Source organism: Excalfactoria chinensis, chromosome 16, assembly GCF_039878825.1.
Source record: "Excalfactoria chinensis isolate bCotChi1 chromosome 16, bCotChi1.hap2, whole genome shotgun sequence".
Taxonomy (NCBI): Eukaryota; Metazoa; Chordata; class Aves; order Galliformes; family Phasianidae; genus Excalfactoria; species Excalfactoria chinensis.
This window is the reverse complement of record NC_092840.1, coordinates 1,969,220-1,986,304: the sequence shown is the minus strand read 5'-3', so window position 1 is coordinate 1,986,304 and position 17,085 is coordinate 1,969,220. Positions and strand designations below refer to the sequence as shown.

Below are 17,085 nucleotides of genomic sequence, written 5' to 3'. Positions count from 1 at the left end.
GGCCCTTCCAGAACAACCCCTTCCTTGGTCCCCTGCCCCCTCTTGGCCACCTCCCACAGAGAATCCCTTCCATGGAGAGCATCTTTCCTATGGCCACCTCTCCTATCCCTACTTACCTGGCCCACCTCCCCCAAGCCACATCCTGCCCTGGACAACCTCCCCACGGCCACCATCCCTCAGTCCCCTCCCCTACACCACCTTCCTTTGGCCATCTCCTCCTTTGGGCCACCTCCATTGGACCCCACCTCCCCATGAACCTTCCCTGGACAACCCTTCTCCTGGCCGTCCATGCTCTCCCAATGGACAACAGGGTCACACCTCATACCCAGAGCTTGGCCACCCCCCAACCCTGCAAACCTGAAGAGTGAGAAGCTCAGCACTTCACCTTTTAAAACTCCTGAATCCAAGTTTTATTACCATGTAGGAGAAGGGGGGGGGGGGGGGGTCACTCACAATATATTGCTCGAAAAGAAATACATTCAACAGCATTTACAGTAGAATGACATTAAAATCCTTTGGTGGGGGGTGGGGGAGGTTGATGTACGGGGGAAATAGAAAGAGCAGGAGATGGTGCTCAGATGAAGTGATGCTGCTCGGTGATCTCTGGAAGGTAAAATTAGCCTTAAAAAAGGGGAAGGGGTGGGATTTGTGTTGTTGGGGCGCTCCTTACACTCCCCGGGCTCTGCTCAGCTGTGATGGTGATGCCGGGAGAGACACAGCAGAGGGAAGGGGGGCAAACAGAGGACGGGAGCTTGCTGTGTCCCACCTGCAGGCCGTGGAGCCAACAGTCCCTGAGCATTGTCACCCCATGTCCTGGGGACACCAGGCTCCAGCTTTGGGGTGCAGGGGCTGCTGAGCTTTCCCAGCATTCTCTTGCATTGACCAAAAAAAAAAGGAAGAGGAAAATAAGGCATTATTCAGGTGGGAGCGTCTCCAAAGCAGATCTGAGAACCTTGGGGCTGGATGTGGCACAGCCGGAGCCAGCTGCATCCAAGCAGCCAACAGAGCAGCTTTGCAGAGCTTAGGAGTAAAACGTCACTTGTTGGCTTTGGGAATGAATCACCATCACCCCCCACACAGGGCTGGGCACTCATCTTCCGTGCTACAAAAACCTCAGACAGATGCATCTGTCTTCATTGTTTTTCATCTATTGCCGTACCATAGAAATTTAAGCAAAATAATTATATATATATATTTATATATATACGTATATATATATAAATTAGAAGCAAATAAATAAGACTGGAGGGGTACGTTGAGCTCAGTGGCTGTTGCCACTCCAATAGCCACTCACTACTGTTATGCCAGACGAGGTCTATGTAGAACTGTACACACAGGTTTGCTGTAGGCAGAAGGTGCTGGCAAAGAAGCCCAACCAGGAGGAGGCTGATGGAGGAGGAAGCCGATGGCATAAACGTCCCACGGGTATCGCAGTTCCCATCGCCTCCAAGTTCATTATTGCTAATTATCTTCTGATGGGGACGTGGCTGTCCGGATACAGGCGGCCCATGGGACCCAGATGTACATGAATAGCAGGTGTGCAGGTTCCTGGTTCCCTCTGTTACGTGGTGGGACGTCACCTCCTCCTGTGTCCTCCCTCTGTGTACCAGCAGCACCACACGGTCATGGAAACAAAGCACATCACCAGCTGAAACATCCCAATGGATGTGAGACAGGGGGATGCAGCCATAAGGAACCACCTGCAGCCTCCAGCAACAGCCACAGCCCCAACCCCGCTGCTTTGTGGGCAGAGATTCACAGCTGGTTTCGTTTGGTTTCCTTAAGGAATCTGAATCAGGTACAGAGAGGTTGGGGGTGGGTTGTTGTTTTTAATGAACGGGGGGGGGGGGGGAAAGATGCCAAAAGAAAGAGCTCACACAACTGCACGGCACCCCCATGACGCGAGCATCTTTGGAAGTTGTTGTCCCAGCCAATAGGGCCGAGACACTGAAAGATATAGGCAGCAGCTCCTGACAGCAATAAATACCCTGGGCTACAAACGAACCGGAGCCACGTGTCCTAATTAAGTAGCTGAAAAAGCCACTGTTTAAAAAAAAAGAAAAAGAAAAAAAAAAACCAAAAAGATGCTATTTATTAGTGCATAAAAAATAGGTTTGGAATCCCTGCTTAGATTCTCTCTGTCCAATTTCTGCCTGTATTGACGCCGTGTGTGTGTGTGTGTGTGTGTTTATATGCGCTGTCAACCACTGGCAGCACGTTGCTGTGTGTCTGTCCCTCCATCTGTCTGTCCTGCTGCAGACTGGCCACACCACAGCAAACACGGCAGCTCAGAAGATATCGGGGCACGAGCTCCAGTCCTGCTTGTCCTTGGCCTCCCAGTAGCCGCCTTTGTAGGTGCAGATCAGCTCCCCCGTGATGGGATCCACCTTGCGCTCAAACCACAGCGGGATGTAGCCCTCGTAGTCCTTTCCTGCATGGGGAGAAGCAAAGGATGAAGATGAAGGTTGGGTATTTGGGAAAATCTCGGTCAGCTGTTGGATTGAGCTGCCCAGGGAGGTGGTGGAGTCACTGGCCATGGAGGTGCTTGAGAAACGTGGAGATGGAATCACAGAATCATTATTATAAGGTTGGAAAAGTCTGCTGAGGTCACCTTGCCCAACCATCAGCCCGTGTCCACCACGTCCCTCAAAATGACGTGGCACTCAGGGACATGGCTTAGCAGCCATGGTAATGATGGGTTGGCAGTTGGACTTGGTGATCTTAGAGGTCCTTTCCAACATGAATGGCTCTATGGTTCTACAAATGGGCATGATGGGGATGGGTTGGGGGTTGGACTTCATCCTGGAGGTCTATTCCAACCTTAACAATTCCCTTATTCTAGGACTCGATGATTCCACAGTGAGAAGTCCGTCCTTCCTCCCCAACCCTACAGGGTTTCCCTGCAGCCCCCCCCATTCCCCACAACATCCCACCTTCCTCCAGGGCCTCCACAGCCTCAGCCTCCCTCCTGCGGCGCACGGCCCTCTGCTTCTCCTCCAGCCGCTGCTTCTCCACGTTGGCCTCATCCCAGCGGCCGCTCTCCATCAGCCTCTGGTCGGGGCGCAGCCGGCTGTCCGTGGGGGCCACACGTTCCTCGGGCTCATTTAAGGTGAGGGCCAGGCTGGAGAAGTAGTACATGTTCTCGGCGTTCTCCCTGCAGACAGACAGACCCGATGAGGACCACAAGCAAGGCTTCCCATCCTTTCAGGTGCTCACGTCCCACGCCCTCCAAAAGCACCCTTAAGAAGCTCTGCATCCAACCCCGTAAGTGGAAATGGTGCCTTCAGGAGGCTAGAAGGAGATGGCTGAAGGGGTTTGGGGAAGCACAGACTCATTGGTTTGGTATGGAGATGCTAAAAGCAAAGCCAGCATGGAGACATCACCACTCCCTTCCACAGCCAGCAGCCAGGAAAGCAAAACTCCAGCCCTGCCAGACATGCAGCAAGCAACACCACAGGATGGGACTCACGGGAGGGGGTACTTCTTCCACAAGACCTTTGGGGACAACGTCTGGTAGACTGTTTTCTGTTTGCCTTCTGAGCCGGCGCTGCCATGGCTGCTCTGCACAATCTTGGAGCACTCCATCTTCTCGTCCCATGTGCCTGACATGACATAGTGGGCTTTGCCATCAGCATCACTTACCACCCCTGTCACCTGGCAGGAGAGACAGCAGTGCAAGAGATGGCTCTGGTGGCTTCTGAAAGCACCCAGAGCCCTCCAGGAGTGAGATATGGTGACTCAAGCGGTGCTCTGTGTCCTCAGACATAAGGGCAGAACCCAGCAAGGTCCCATCCTGACACAGCCCCTCTGCTTTCCACCCTCATCCTCCCCAGCACCATACACAGGTCCCAGCTGCCAACTCTGTCCCCAGCATCCCCCCCCAAGGGCCAGTGGCACACTGAGGTGCCAGTGCAGCTCCACAGCCCCATGTTGGCTGCATCCCACCCCAGTGCCAGGACCCCATGAGCGCAGCTGGAAGGACAGAACCCAGCCTGGAGGGCAGAGCCAAGCCAGAAGAAGCAACAGGGAGATTTTTGGCTACGTACCTTTCGGGGGACATCCCTGGAGAAGTAGCTGTAGGGGGTAAATTTCAGCTGGCATTTATCTTTTGACTTATGGTTAACAATCTCTATTTCACCAGACTAGATAAAAGACACAGAACCACAGCAAGTGAGAGACTTTGCAAGGAAACAAATGAGCCGTTAGTCGTCATTTGTGCAGCTGCACACCAACCTCAGTGCAGAACTACGTCTGCTCCCCACTCCAGCCCCTCCAGTCCCATGGCACGATGGGCCCAAGTAAAATACCCCACGTCAGACCTGGCCCCACACTGCCCTGCTCCCCCAAGAGCCCATAAGCACTGACCTGGTCAATCCAGAGCTTGCCCACGATGATGTTGTGAACCGTGGAGGTGACTTTCCTCCATACGTAGTGATTTCCACTGGAGTGAAACTCGAGGTGGATGGCACCTGTGGAGAGCCCTGGGCTCAGGGTGGGGACTGGACAGGTGCCCAAGCACCATGTCTGCCTTGTGTCCTCTAACAGCTTTCATTTTGAAAGCCCATGGGGAACGTCCTGCTTGGCTCCCAGTGTCACAGGGTATGGCACAAGTGAGCCCTCATCCCCTTGGCCAGGTAACCTACCCAGAGGCATGATGGAGAGGTATTTGCCCCTGAACTTGCTGGCGATGGTGATCTCCTGCCACAGCGTCCAGCCTCGCTTGGAGAAGACATGGTGGGCAGCTGCCGGGGGGTGATGGCTCACCTGGGAGGGAGAAAAGACAGCCCATCAGGTGCTCACCCCATCCAGCACTCAGTCATAGCTGCAGGACCCAAAGAGTGGTGACAGCTTTGGTCCCAAGGATGCTGAGCCTGCAGTTTGTTCGGCACTGCAGTGCCTTCCCATGGACATGGACAGAAAAAGCAGATGTGGCTGCAGCACAGCCCACCTGGTGGCTCCAGGGACACCACTCGAGCACCGTCCCTTGGAAGGAATATATAAGCTACTGTGTTCAGAGATACTTTGCACCAGGGTAATTACTCCTGAGTGCCCCGAGCAACCGGATTACAACCGTGAGCAGAGCCAAAACCTCTCCATTAAATCCCACTGTCACCGGCTGGAGAAAATCCTATTTGGATAACTGGATTTCAGGCACTGGATTACCAGTGCCTCACTCAGCATGTCAGTGGGCCAAGCGATGTTCAGAGCCACAGGAACAGCATCCGTCTGTCTGTCCATCTATCCATCCCACAGTGCCAGCACAACCCAGGGCAGCACACATTGACCGCACCAACACTGGGCTTCTGCAAGCCTGCCTCCAATCTGCCCTTTGAAATGGGGTCAGGATTCAGGCAGTTAGAGGCTCTGCTCATGGATCAAATGCTCCAGAGTACTGCAGCAGAGTTGGTTTTGCTCCGAGTTACTGCAAACCAAATTTTGGATGAACCTCTCCAGCCCCCACCATTTATCAGCACCCGAAACTCATGTACTCATACACCCAAGGCAGCTGGAACAGGCACATGGAAGGGTCAGAAGTACCTACAAGTAGGGTCAGCAGGGATACAAATCCTGGAGGTCAACTACCAAAGCACCTTTACTTCCGTCTCTCACTTGATAGCTCACATTGGCACAGAGGGGCATAATGTGACCCAGAGCCTCGTTCCACATCCAGACCAGCAGCAAAACCCTTTTAAAACATTGTGCCCTTCTGAGGAGCTATCCAGGCTGCCTCCCCTGCTCAAAAATGTCCCTGCCTCCCTCTGAACAAGGTGCAGCACTTCCAGAGCACTGCCAAAGGGGACCAGGCACCCAGAGGACACAGCTTGCAAGCAGAGCCCCACAGAACAGCTAACACACAGCCCTCACCTCACAGATCTCAGTGCCAAATGGTGCTGCAGGTCTTGAACCTGCACTGGTCTCTGCAGTGACAGAGGCCTGTAGGTTTGTTCCTGAGTGCCAAGAAACGTGATGGTCATAACGTCCCTGGGACAGCACAGCCACCTCCTGGGAAGCCCAGAGCCCCTTCAAAATGATGTCCTGCCTTTAGTGGTGATATACAGCCTTGTCCATCCCCAGGAGGATGGGAAGCACCAGCTGAGCATGCTATGCTTTAAAGAGTCAATTTCCTTCCAAGGTCTCAACCCATTAAGCTCCCCAGGTTTTTAATTAAGACCTGCTGGTTGATAGATGAGCATCAGATGTACTCTGTGATTAGCACACAGGGATGCTGGAGGTCCTCAGGTTGCCACCAAGCTTGGAAATTAACACTTTGCAGTATAACAAGAAAGAAATGAGCTTTTGAGGCTCCATCCAGCCATGAAGTGCACTGAAATAGGGAGATGCTGCATCTCCTACAAGAAAGGGCTGCTTTGGTCCGGCACAAACAGCAGGACAGGCACATGGAGCCCTTCTGCACGGCTCACCTGCTCACACAGGGAACGGAAGCCCAGCTCCTCCAGCCTGTCGAGCTCATAGGTTTCCCCCAGCAGCGGATTGAACGGCTTTGCTGTGCGGTGCACCGTCGTCGAGTAGGAAGACACTGAAAAGGCTGCCACGAAACACATCTGCTCTGTGGAGCTCTCACACTTGACTGCTTTGTCCAGCAGCTCGTGGTACTCCAGGTCCTCCGTCAGCCGCTGCAGCATAGAGAGCGGCTCATTGAAGTTCACCTGCAGGGAGAAGAGCGGTGGTCAGCAAAGCAGGATGGATGCCAGCTGGGCACTCCAGCACCACGTCCAGAAGAGCTGTGGCACAGGGCTGGATGTGGCAGGGAGCTCTGCACAAGCACTGCCTCTGCAGCATCAAGTAAATGTTAAATAAAACAAGAGACTCGCACTATAATGTGCCCCCTGAACCGTAGCACGAGTGCCTGAGGGCTGCAGAGTGCCCAGCTGGGCTGAGCTGGGAACAGCCATGCCAGGAGTCGGCAGCCCATGAGCTAACCCTTCACTGTGGCAGGTCATACATGGCCCAGTCCCCTGAATGACCCTGAGCAGTGAGCCCAGCTCCCTGCTGGGAACATCAGCGAGCATCCCTGAGCACCTCCATCACCTCCACACTGCAGCCCAGTGACTGACAGAACCCTAAACTCCGATTTAGTAGCATTGACAACAGCCACACAACACAGAGCAATAGGCAGAGGGACAGCTCTGTCCCAGGGGAAGCCCCAGCCCACCTTATTTCCAGCCCGAAATCATAGCTTTGTTAATTAGAGACGTTTGCAGTGCATTGTCCAAACCACTGCTGCAAATGTCTTTGGGGAAAAAAAAAGTAAGTGCTTGACTTCAGCAATTCTTTTGTTCCAGAAACAAGCGGAATCATTAAAAAAAGGACAAGTGAGATATTTTCTGTTGCATGAGTGGAAAGGCTTTTGCCCCCAAACCATCTGAAAGTCCCTTTTCGCTTCCAGTTCACAACAAGAATTCTATTTTGGAATGAGCAGATGGCTGAAGGACGGGAGAATCACTTCCATAAGCCAAGCTACATGTTTTATATAAAAGAAAACAAACTCCAGACTGTTCCATTCTGGGATTTAGTCCGTAAGCAAGAAGGATCTGACAGCACCCAAGAAAGGCAGTTATGTAGCAAGGGCAGCAAAGCATCCACCAGGAAGCAAAGCAGTGTCACCTTGGCAGACCCTCAGGAGAGATGCAGGCAGCTCAACAACAAAGCAGCAGCTGCATCCCACACCAGCATTGTCACACAGCAAAGCCCTCCAGCAGAGGGATGATGATTATCTCCTCCCCAGAAATGCAAAATCCCTGCCGCTGTGTTGTTCCATTTCAGTGCTGAGGATTTGTTCATTCATTCAAATGAAGGAAGGCAGCGTGTGCGCGGGGAGGCTTTCCATGCATCACGTCCCCTGGGACATGCAGCCATGCGCTGCTGCCAGGCTGCGACTGCTCTAAGTGGGTTTGACTGCTAGGAAAGGTAGAGCTTTCCTCTCTCTCAGCACTGCAGCTGCCGGTATTTCACATCCTGAGCTGATTTCTGTAGCCATCGTGTCCTTATCTGATCTTGATGCTGGTGCGGCAATGCTAACTGACAGTGCTAGGCTGCAGCTCCCAGCTGGCAACAGCACAAGGGACAAACTCACCCTTTACTCAAGTGTTCCAGGTACCACTCTATGAAATAAAATCGACTCTCCTGTGCTTGCCAGGACGTGGCAGGTTTGGGGGGAACGATTTGCTTACAGTGGCAGCCACACCATTTACTGAGCCAGTCAAGACCTGCAAGTGACCCATCAGCCTGGACAGGGCTCTGGAAACTGCTTTTTGTTACAGTCTTGAGGGAGGTTTGCTACAGGCAGTGTTAGGTCTGGGTGAGCAGCAGCCAGCATAGCCCGCTCCGGGTACAAACCAGCACTGGAGACCCCTGCACTCACAAAGGATGAGAAGTTACACATTTCCATACTAACAACAACAGGGATTTCTCCTCTGCTTTTCCAAACAGCAAGGTCTCCTCCTCTTGCCCTGAGTGAAACAGTTGTATCTGCAGGGATTCCAGGTGCCCTGGTTCCCTCTTCACCTGGGTTTGCAGATGCTCAGGTGATGCCCCCCAGCTCCAGTGTGCACCCCACAAGCACTCTGTGGTCCTCCACAGCCAGCACAGGAGCAGAAATCAGCCCCAAGGAGCCAGCCTGATGCAGACAGCCCCTAATCCAAAAGCCACAATATCAGAGCCATTTACCACAAAGCAATTAGCAGCACAACTTCATGCTGAGCATCCTCTTGCCAGGCTGCACAAGCTTTCTGCCTGTGCTGGTTCTTCAGAGCACTGGACAACTCACATTAATGGCAGTCAGACCCCAGGCTGTGTGTGCCACATGGTGACATGAGCTCTGTCCTGCTCAGAGGCTGCTGCAGCACCTGCAGGACTACCTGGAACAGTAACCCGAATGCTCTGCACTGAACCAAACCCTGAGGTCAGCACCTTCATCACGGCAGCAGCACCCTGGGACTCACTTACAGGCATGGGGATCTTGGAGAGCTCTTTGCCAATGCAGTTCTTCATGATGCTCCAGAGGTTAAGGCTGTAGTTGGGTTTGTCGGGGATGCGGCTCCGTCTCCTTTTCTTCGGCAGGAGATCTTTGCAGGACTCATTGTAGCTGCTTTGATTTGAGCTTTCAAATACCTGCAAAAGCAAGAGGATGAGCACGGGTCTAAGCAGCGCTCACCCAGCACGGCCAGGGACTCAGGTGAAGTCCCAGAGCCATTTCATCTCACTGGACATCCCACCCACTCTGCCCAACTCACACTGTCCTCCAGGTTCCAGTCCTCAGGGTGGCCCTCGCTGGCCCCGCTCAGGTTACTGCCCGAACGCCTGCGGGGACAAAGTGCCACCTGGTGAAGGTGGGAACAGCACAGAGGAGCTGGGGCAGTGCAGTACAGCCACTGCCACTCAGGTGCTGTCCCAAAGCCAAGCACAACACCCAGCAGCAAGTCTTTCCCATGAGTTTCACCAAGCCCTTGGGCTGTAGCTCGTACCTGTGGTGCTTGGGGTCTGCAGTTACAGTGATAAAAGCTGGTGCATCCTCCATGGCATCAAAATACTCTGTCTCTTCATCTTCATCACTGGCCTCTCCTTTGGCAGACTGCACACTCCCTGGTGGCACAAAGGGGTTGAGATGCTCAGCTGCTGCCAGTCCCCTTCCAAACCCAATGAGACTCACTGTCACCACTGTCCCCTGCTCTGTCCCCTCCCACTGCCAGGAAGCCAGAAGCCTGAGCCACATGCACACCACAGACACCAAACAAAAGGGGACTTTTGAGAGGTGGCACTGCCCCCTGGGAACAGCCTCACCGCAGGTACCAGCTTCAGCGCTCTGCCATGCAGCCTCTATTCCAGCAGCCAGGATGGCACAGAGCTGACCACCCCTGAAATTTGGCACTGATATCCAAAGCCATTTGATTTTACTCTCCGATAAATAACCTTTGCAAGCAGCAAACGAGTCCCAGTTGGGACATGAGCCACACTGAAACCGTGAACTCAGCAGCATTTGGGGATCTTGGGGTTCCTCCAAGCACTATGGCCTGAGACGTGCTCTGTCAGCAGGGAGAAGATTTGAAACAACACAAGCAAGCTGGGTCTGGGGGTGCAGCACTCTCCTGCCCCAAATCTCAAGGTCCAGTGGAATCCCAGTCCTACCAAGCAAGGAACAGCAGGACCACCTGGGATAACCGTAGGCTTTCTAAAAGCAAACAGCGTGGGCACAGAGAGCACTGCCTGTACCTCTTCCCCATTCCCATCCCTTGGGCTCACCCTTGGTGGTGCCGGTGCTGCCCGCGCTGCCCGGTGCCCCACGGCAGGCTCTCTCCAAGCTGTTGTGCTGCTTGGCTAGCTGCTCGATGGTCTCCTCCAGCCGGATCCGCTGCTCCCTCTCATACTGCAGAGCCCGCTGCCATTTTCGGCTGTGAGTTTCTGCTAAGTCCAGGAAATCCCGGCAAGCCTGCAGGGCAGGAAGGGAGAAATCAGCTGGGAGAAATGTGAGCCCACAGCTTTGCATGATTCCCACATCCCTGGGGCTAGGAAGAACATCCCTGAAGCTGGGGAGCCACCGCTGAGCTCATACAGATGCAAACACCCCCATCCTGGAGAAGCCAGGCAGGACAGCAGGTAACAGCCCCAGAGCCCTCCCATCCCCACCACGTGCCCTTTTCCAGGCAATGGGACCCACCAAGCACAGGGACACAGACAGACAGACTCAGCACCGTGCCTTCCCAGTGCACAGGGCGTGCAATGGGACATTTCCTTGCACAGGGTGTGCACTGGGATGTTGTGCAATGTCCGCTCAGTGCAGGGATGCTGCCAGGAGCTGCATGTCCTGTGTTTGAACCTTCCAACTTCTATTTGTAGGTTATTGTTATATCAGGATGGGGCAGCGAGCCTCCTCAGCTCAGCTGCTTCCCCTGTGATCAGCCCAGGTTAAGCAGCACAGGGGCAGAGCTGCTCCTTCTCTTCCCTCCCCTAAATCTCTGTGGCTCAGTACACATTAAACTTCTTGCACTGAGAAGCAGGGAGATGGCACCTGAACACTTGAATTACTTCCCAGCCATACAACATCAGGGTTTCAGCTTTTGTCATGTGAATGGTTTCTAAAAGGGTTTATCGGAGAAAAGCTCTGACTCATCAGGTTCTGTCAAACCTTTGGCCAGCAGCAGGATTTGAGGGGGAATTTGCTTAACGCCATCAGAAACAACGCAGCACAATGCTGCAGGCAAACAGCACGGAGCAGCAGCTTTTATGTTTTCCATTCCCATTTCTGACTTTAGGAAGCACTGTTATGACCACAGAGATCTGCACCCAACATTTCCCCATGCAGGTCCCCATTCCCCATGCCCTAACACCCCAAATGCCTTCACACCCAGCTGCAGGCTGGAGCCTTCTCAAGAAAATCCCTTGTTCCTCTACGATCCTTCCTCCCAGCACCCATTCAAACTAAGCCATGCCAAAGCTGGCAGGCTCGCCTCTCCTATTACGCTGATGCATTGCAATAAGAGGATGAAAGCAGAAGGGTAAGTAATCAGATAGCAACGCGACCTTCCCCACCCAGCAAAGCTCATTACCTGCTCTGAAGGTCCCCATCCTGACCCCAAACACCCATTTAGTGCTGCTGGCTGGCACCAGCATGGGCAGTGCCAGCTGTCCCAGCTCCGGGTGCTTTGAAACGATGCACTGGCAGCACCCTGCTGTGGCTGAGCACTGATTTTAAGGTGGTGACGGGAGATGGAATGTTTGTGGTGTGATGGGAAATGACAGGAACAGGAGATGGGGCCTCGTGAGCTGAATGCACGGCATTCCCAAAGAAAAGCACCTCGGCTCCTCCTGGCCCTTTATCACCAGTCAGGCTGTCACCAGGTTCTACAATGACAAGGGGACGTGCTGGTGCCATTCCAGGGCAGTTCTCTGTGCAGCACCAACTAGCAGCACTTCCATGCTGATCTCTCCCCAGGACAACGGAGCACACACAAAGCACCGTGTTCTGATGGTCTCTGGGGCTGCAGCCCTCCCCAGCTGTCAGAAGCAATCATTAAAGCCCTGCTTGCTGCTGCCTTCCACCAAAGAATGTGGCACAGCTTCTTTCATGCAGTTAAAGCTGCAAAAACCCGAAGAGCTGCACCTTCCTCTCCCACATCTTCCTCTTCCAGTCGGCAGGGTGCTGTCACCAAGCCCTTGGGCACACTGTGGTGCCAAGCTGCTGCTTGGCATGCAGACATGAAAGTCCCTGCTGCTCTGGGACGGCATCATCCCTTGATGGCATCCAACCTGGTGCTTTCTGCAGTGCCGGTGCTGCTGCAGAGCCACAGCTGCTGTGTGCTTTGCAAATGGCTCCAGGAAAAAAGCACATCTGTGAGCACAAAAGTTCTCTGAAGCACAGCCAACGGGAAGCAGCACTAGAGCCAGGAGGATCTGTCCTCACCCAACGGTGACCCTGCAGACAGCACTGAGTAACCACAGTGGCAAGGGCAGGCCCCAGCCCCAAGGGTTCACCTCCCAGAGCTGAAGCTGCAGCTCAGCCTGTCCTTCCTCGCAGGCAAAACGCCATCACAGCAGTGCCACACTGCCTCACAGCCCTGCCCCATTCACACTAGCAGTGCCCAGGACTCCAGCCATGCTCCAGCCATCCTAAAACATCACCCATGGCAATGCTGTACAGCCCCAATGTAGGACGTGGCCCATTCCCAGCCTACCTCAAAGCGGCAGTGGCAATGCTGGCGGGCAGCCTGCAGCATCCATGTCACTATCCAGGCATTACTGCTTCCCGTGCCAGTCGGTGGCTGTCACCTCATCCCCAGCAGTGACAAAGCTCTGTGGAGCTGTCACTGTGCGAGGATGTGGCCAGGGACAAAGTGGAGGCCCTGCCACTGATGCCCCCTCAGGCCAATCCTGTTGTGGGTCACCACCAGTTCATTTCACTCCAAAGGTGCAGACGACCACAGCCGTAGTGCCTTTGAAGGAACAACACAGCAAAATCCAGCTTATAAAATCCTTATGGGGCGGCAGCTAAATTTAACCTGAGCTGGATTGCATGCAAGACAGAGCTGTAAATCCACATGGTGCAGGGAGAATGGCTGTCCTCAGGGCCACCCTTGGGGAGGTCAGCGAGTGAGAGCCCCCCCAGCAAGGCAGGAGCACAGTGTGAAGCCATCCTATAGATAACAGAGCCATCTACATCACACCCCATACAGCGGGAGGTTGCTTTGAGTCCTTTGAGACATGGGACAGGGCACAGCAAGCTGGGACCCAGCCCCAGCACCCAACCTCAAAGCTCAGGGAGCAAAGCACTTCTTAAGTATTGCCACAGCATTCAGCCAGGGTCTGGGAGAAGCAGCTGGAAAACAGGGAAGAAGGAAATGGGAGGAGGAGGGGGGCAGGCAGGGAGGGCTGCTGAGTCACCTCTGAGCAGCCCAGAGGTTCACTGTCCATCACCCAGCCCTTCTGGCACATCACCAGCCAGTACAGATGGCAGCGAGCTCCACAGTGCAGGCACAAGGTCCTGGGGAACCCACCATCACCTGTAGGCAGGTGGCAGAGGGCTGCTGGGCTCTCCTCTCCAAGATTATGCATCAGGTTCCAACCAAGCACTGGACAAACAGGGCTGTAAATGCCATCAGAACACAGGAGCACAAGGTGGCTTTGTGACACAACAGCCCCAAGGCTCCTGCAGATCCCAGTACAGGGAGACACAGGGTGTCACACAGACCCCACTGGGACAGACAGACTTAACAGCATTCAGGCTCTTATTGCAACACCAGACTGCACAGCTTACTGCAGAATAACGAGAACGTCCTGAACATCCCACAGGTTACTGATGTGGCTGACAGCAATGACCTGATGTCACCTGTGTCCTGACGAGGAGATAGTGTCACACACCTTGAGGGCAGCGATGAGCCACGCAGAACACACAGATGAAGTGAATCAGCATGGATGCAGCCAGGTGAACCATCAACATTAGGCTCTGCACATCTCCAGAAGCCCCAGCGACCAACCCTACAACCCAACGATGGACGCCAAGGGACTGTGCTTAAAGCTGCAGGAACATCACTGAGCGTGGGAGAAGGGAACAGCCAGATGTGCCCCATCATCTCCTTTTTAAAGGTGCATTACGCAGCAAGGGCTGTTTCTTCATTCATTGTGGGAAGGAACATCCTGCTGCTCTGCACGCGCCTGGTGCTGCGTAGATAAGTGCTCCCTTCCTTCCTGGGCTCATCAAAAGGCAGGGACACAGCTGTGCTGCTGCTTAGCAGAAAATATCCCAAGGGAAGGGCCATTTCTGATCCTCGTTTTAGCTCAGAACACATTAACACCACGTCAGCGCTCCGGTCACACAGTGCAACACTAAATGTAGCAGTTTGCAGTGAGAGCAGCAAGATGCATATGGAATTTGAAGCAGGAGAGGGTTTGTTTTATTCTTCATCCCCCCGTGGAAACAGAAAGCAAAAGGGGAAACACAAGGAGTGCGGGATGGAACTGGTCTCAAATCCCACATCAGCTCGCACACACAGCTGGATGGCAAGGATGGAGAGCACAGCGCCCACAGCCAGGGCACACGGAGCAGCAGTGTAGGAAACATCCAGAGCTGCACAGATGGCTGAAACGCCTGCAAATCCCTGTGGAGCCCTCGGGGTGACCCCAGCTGCTCAGCAGCATCCCAAAAGGAGGGCACGAGCACGCCAAGAGCCACTGCTGCCCAGCTCAGGGCTGCGAGAAGGGAACTGTGAAGCACAGTGCTCAGCTCAGAGCACCACCAAAAATAACGGTGCACAGGCATAGGGAAGCTCATTAATGCTTCAGAGTGGAAACATGGATCAGAGCTGCTCCAGCCCACACCTCGGTACACAGCACGGAGAACCCAACACACTTTCCAGGTGCTCCCTACAGGGTGGCACAAAGCAGGGCTCTGTCAGCACCCGGCCCTGTTGCTGCACCCAAACTTTGTGTCTTGCTGCGGGGACTTGTTAAAGCAGCCCCCATAAGTCACAGAAGCTTTAGCCAGGTGCCCCTCACCAGGGTGAAGCTCCCACAGCAACCCCAGCCCCGCTCCCAGCAGCTGGGACCATGTAATCCAGCCCTTACAGGGGATTAGAATGGGGACAGCAGCAAATCCCCTGGTGTGGCTGTGTTAACGAGGCTCCTGTAATCCCTCCAGCCCAACAGCCACACTCAGACACTCAATGGGACGAGGAGCTGGCCCAGCAGTGATGCTGGGACTTGTGGCAACTCCTGCTCCCTAACACTGTCCCAGCTCTGCCAAGGGACCTGGGCACAAACCTCCAGCTCCAGGCTTGCACTGCCATCCCAGCAACATTTCACTGCAACATGAACGCCTTTATGGGGCAGCATGCTGCTATTCAGCACACCCAGAGACTGAGCATTAAAACAGCAATCAAGGGTGCTCCCCACAAGCTGCCTGGGAGCCATTCGGAGCCGCTGAACACAGCCACAGGGTCCCCAACAGGAGCAGCCCACACAGTGACTCCCTTATCAGCAGCGCATATCACCCCAGACCCTGGGCCACAGCCTCCTTTTGCCTGCTGGGGATTAGGGCTGGGTTGGAGATTTAATCCCAAAGCTGTGGGTTTTCTGGGTCGGTGACATGGTTTCCTATGCGCTGATCAGAGCACGTGGGGTACAGCACAGATAACTAACAAAGGCCATGCAAGGATGGGCTCCAGGAGCAAAATCAGCATGTGTGATGGGGTGCAGGGCTCCTCCTGTGTACTGGTGTACCAGGCTGAACTGGGAGTGCCGTGCATGCTGGTAGGGGGCAGAGGGGAGGTGGGATCCATGTTCCTGCTGTGTCTACAGTGTGTTTAGGTGACCCGTGTCAGCTCTAAGTGACCCTGCAATCCAACACAGACACAGGCAAGGGTTAAGCTGCCTTGCAGCCATTCACAACAGTGAACATGGTGCCGCTGGGAGCACGTGCTGCACATCAGCCTGCTTTAACAGTGAGGCCATTTTAGGAGCACAGATTAATCACAGCACTGTCCCGCAGGGACAGGGGATGCTCAGCACTGCATTAAAACACAGCAAATTTGGGCAGGACTACAGCAGCCCATTCCCAGCCCCAGGGAACCACATCGTTCAGCATGTCACAGAGATGCCAAGGCTGTGCCCACCATCCTCCCAGCGGGCTGTGGGATGCACTCAGACAATGTCTCCAGGCTCCGGGAGGGGTGACAGTGCTCAGGGTAAGAGAAACCCCCACAGGGAAGGCAGTCTGGCCTCCTGTAGAGACAGTGGTAGCCCTTTGGGTCCTGGTGACCATGCGAACATCATCCCCAAACACACCCCTGTGAAATCTCAGCATCTCCAGCCCCGCAGCACACCCTCACCCTCCTTGCAGAGCCTTTCTCTGCCTTCTCTCTTCCTCCTGAGGCCAAGCTGCTCCCAGAGCTCAGGGCAGAGCCCACCCCACGGCCACAAGCAGCCAACCCTGCTGCTCCCTATGCTCACACCAACCTCAAATAGAACTCAGCCGCACAGCCCACGCTGCTCTTCGTCTCCGCTCCTCTTATTAAGATGATACTAATCCCCTTAATTAGTTTCTTCTTATTTTTACGCACCTCCCACTCCTTCCCCGTGGCAGATCGCTTGGCTGCGTCTCCTCTCGGATGCTCCTCAAGTCCCAGCGCCGTCGGGCTCAGCTCTGCCACTGCCACGTGGCTCTCCCGGTGCGTTATTACGCAAGGTTGCAAAACCAGGACAGGAGCAGAGCGAATGGGCAGCGGGCAGAGGGCTGGGAGCACATTTTGGGGGCTGCCCTGTTGTGCATCCGATCCTTTTGTGTTTGGTACTTCTTGAAGAGCACGTCTTGTGTGAGGATGGCAGGGTGAGGAAGGGGAGGACGAAGATCCCGCTGGCAGAAGGGGGGCTGCAGGAAGCCCCCAGTGGCACGCACGGCACGTTTGCAGCACAGAGGTCACCTTAACTGCTGGATTTCCATATGTATTTCCTTATTTCTACTTGCCTGCTGCTGCTCCTGCAGCATGGGGACATTTACATAATCCAATCGTTCGCGGCTGGATGGAAACAGGACGGGGATGCAGCACCACCTGTCACATGGGTCCCAAACTGAGGAGG

At 54.3% G+C, this 17,085-nt stretch overlaps 1 protein-coding gene across 1 annotated transcript in view; it reads right to left on the bottom strand.

The window, feature by feature from the left end:
• Positions 1-428: 428 nt before the first annotated feature.
• The window catches only part of OSBP2 (oxysterol binding protein 2), a 56,566-nt gene continuing 39,909 nt past the window's right edge, over positions 429-17,085 (bottom strand). The window contains 11 exon segments of the mRNA XM_072351229.1: positions 429-2,431; positions 2,934-3,154; positions 3,470-3,654; positions 4,047-4,142; positions 4,366-4,469; positions 4,644-4,764; positions 6,423-6,668; positions 8,968-9,132; positions 9,255-9,321; positions 9,486-9,603; positions 10,261-10,447. Coding sequence (XP_072207330.1) covers positions 2,289-2,431; positions 2,934-3,154; positions 3,470-3,654; positions 4,047-4,142; positions 4,366-4,469; positions 4,644-4,764; positions 6,423-6,668; positions 8,968-9,132; positions 9,255-9,321; positions 9,486-9,603; positions 10,261-10,447 — 1,653 coding nt within the window. The 3' untranslated portion in view covers positions 429-2,288.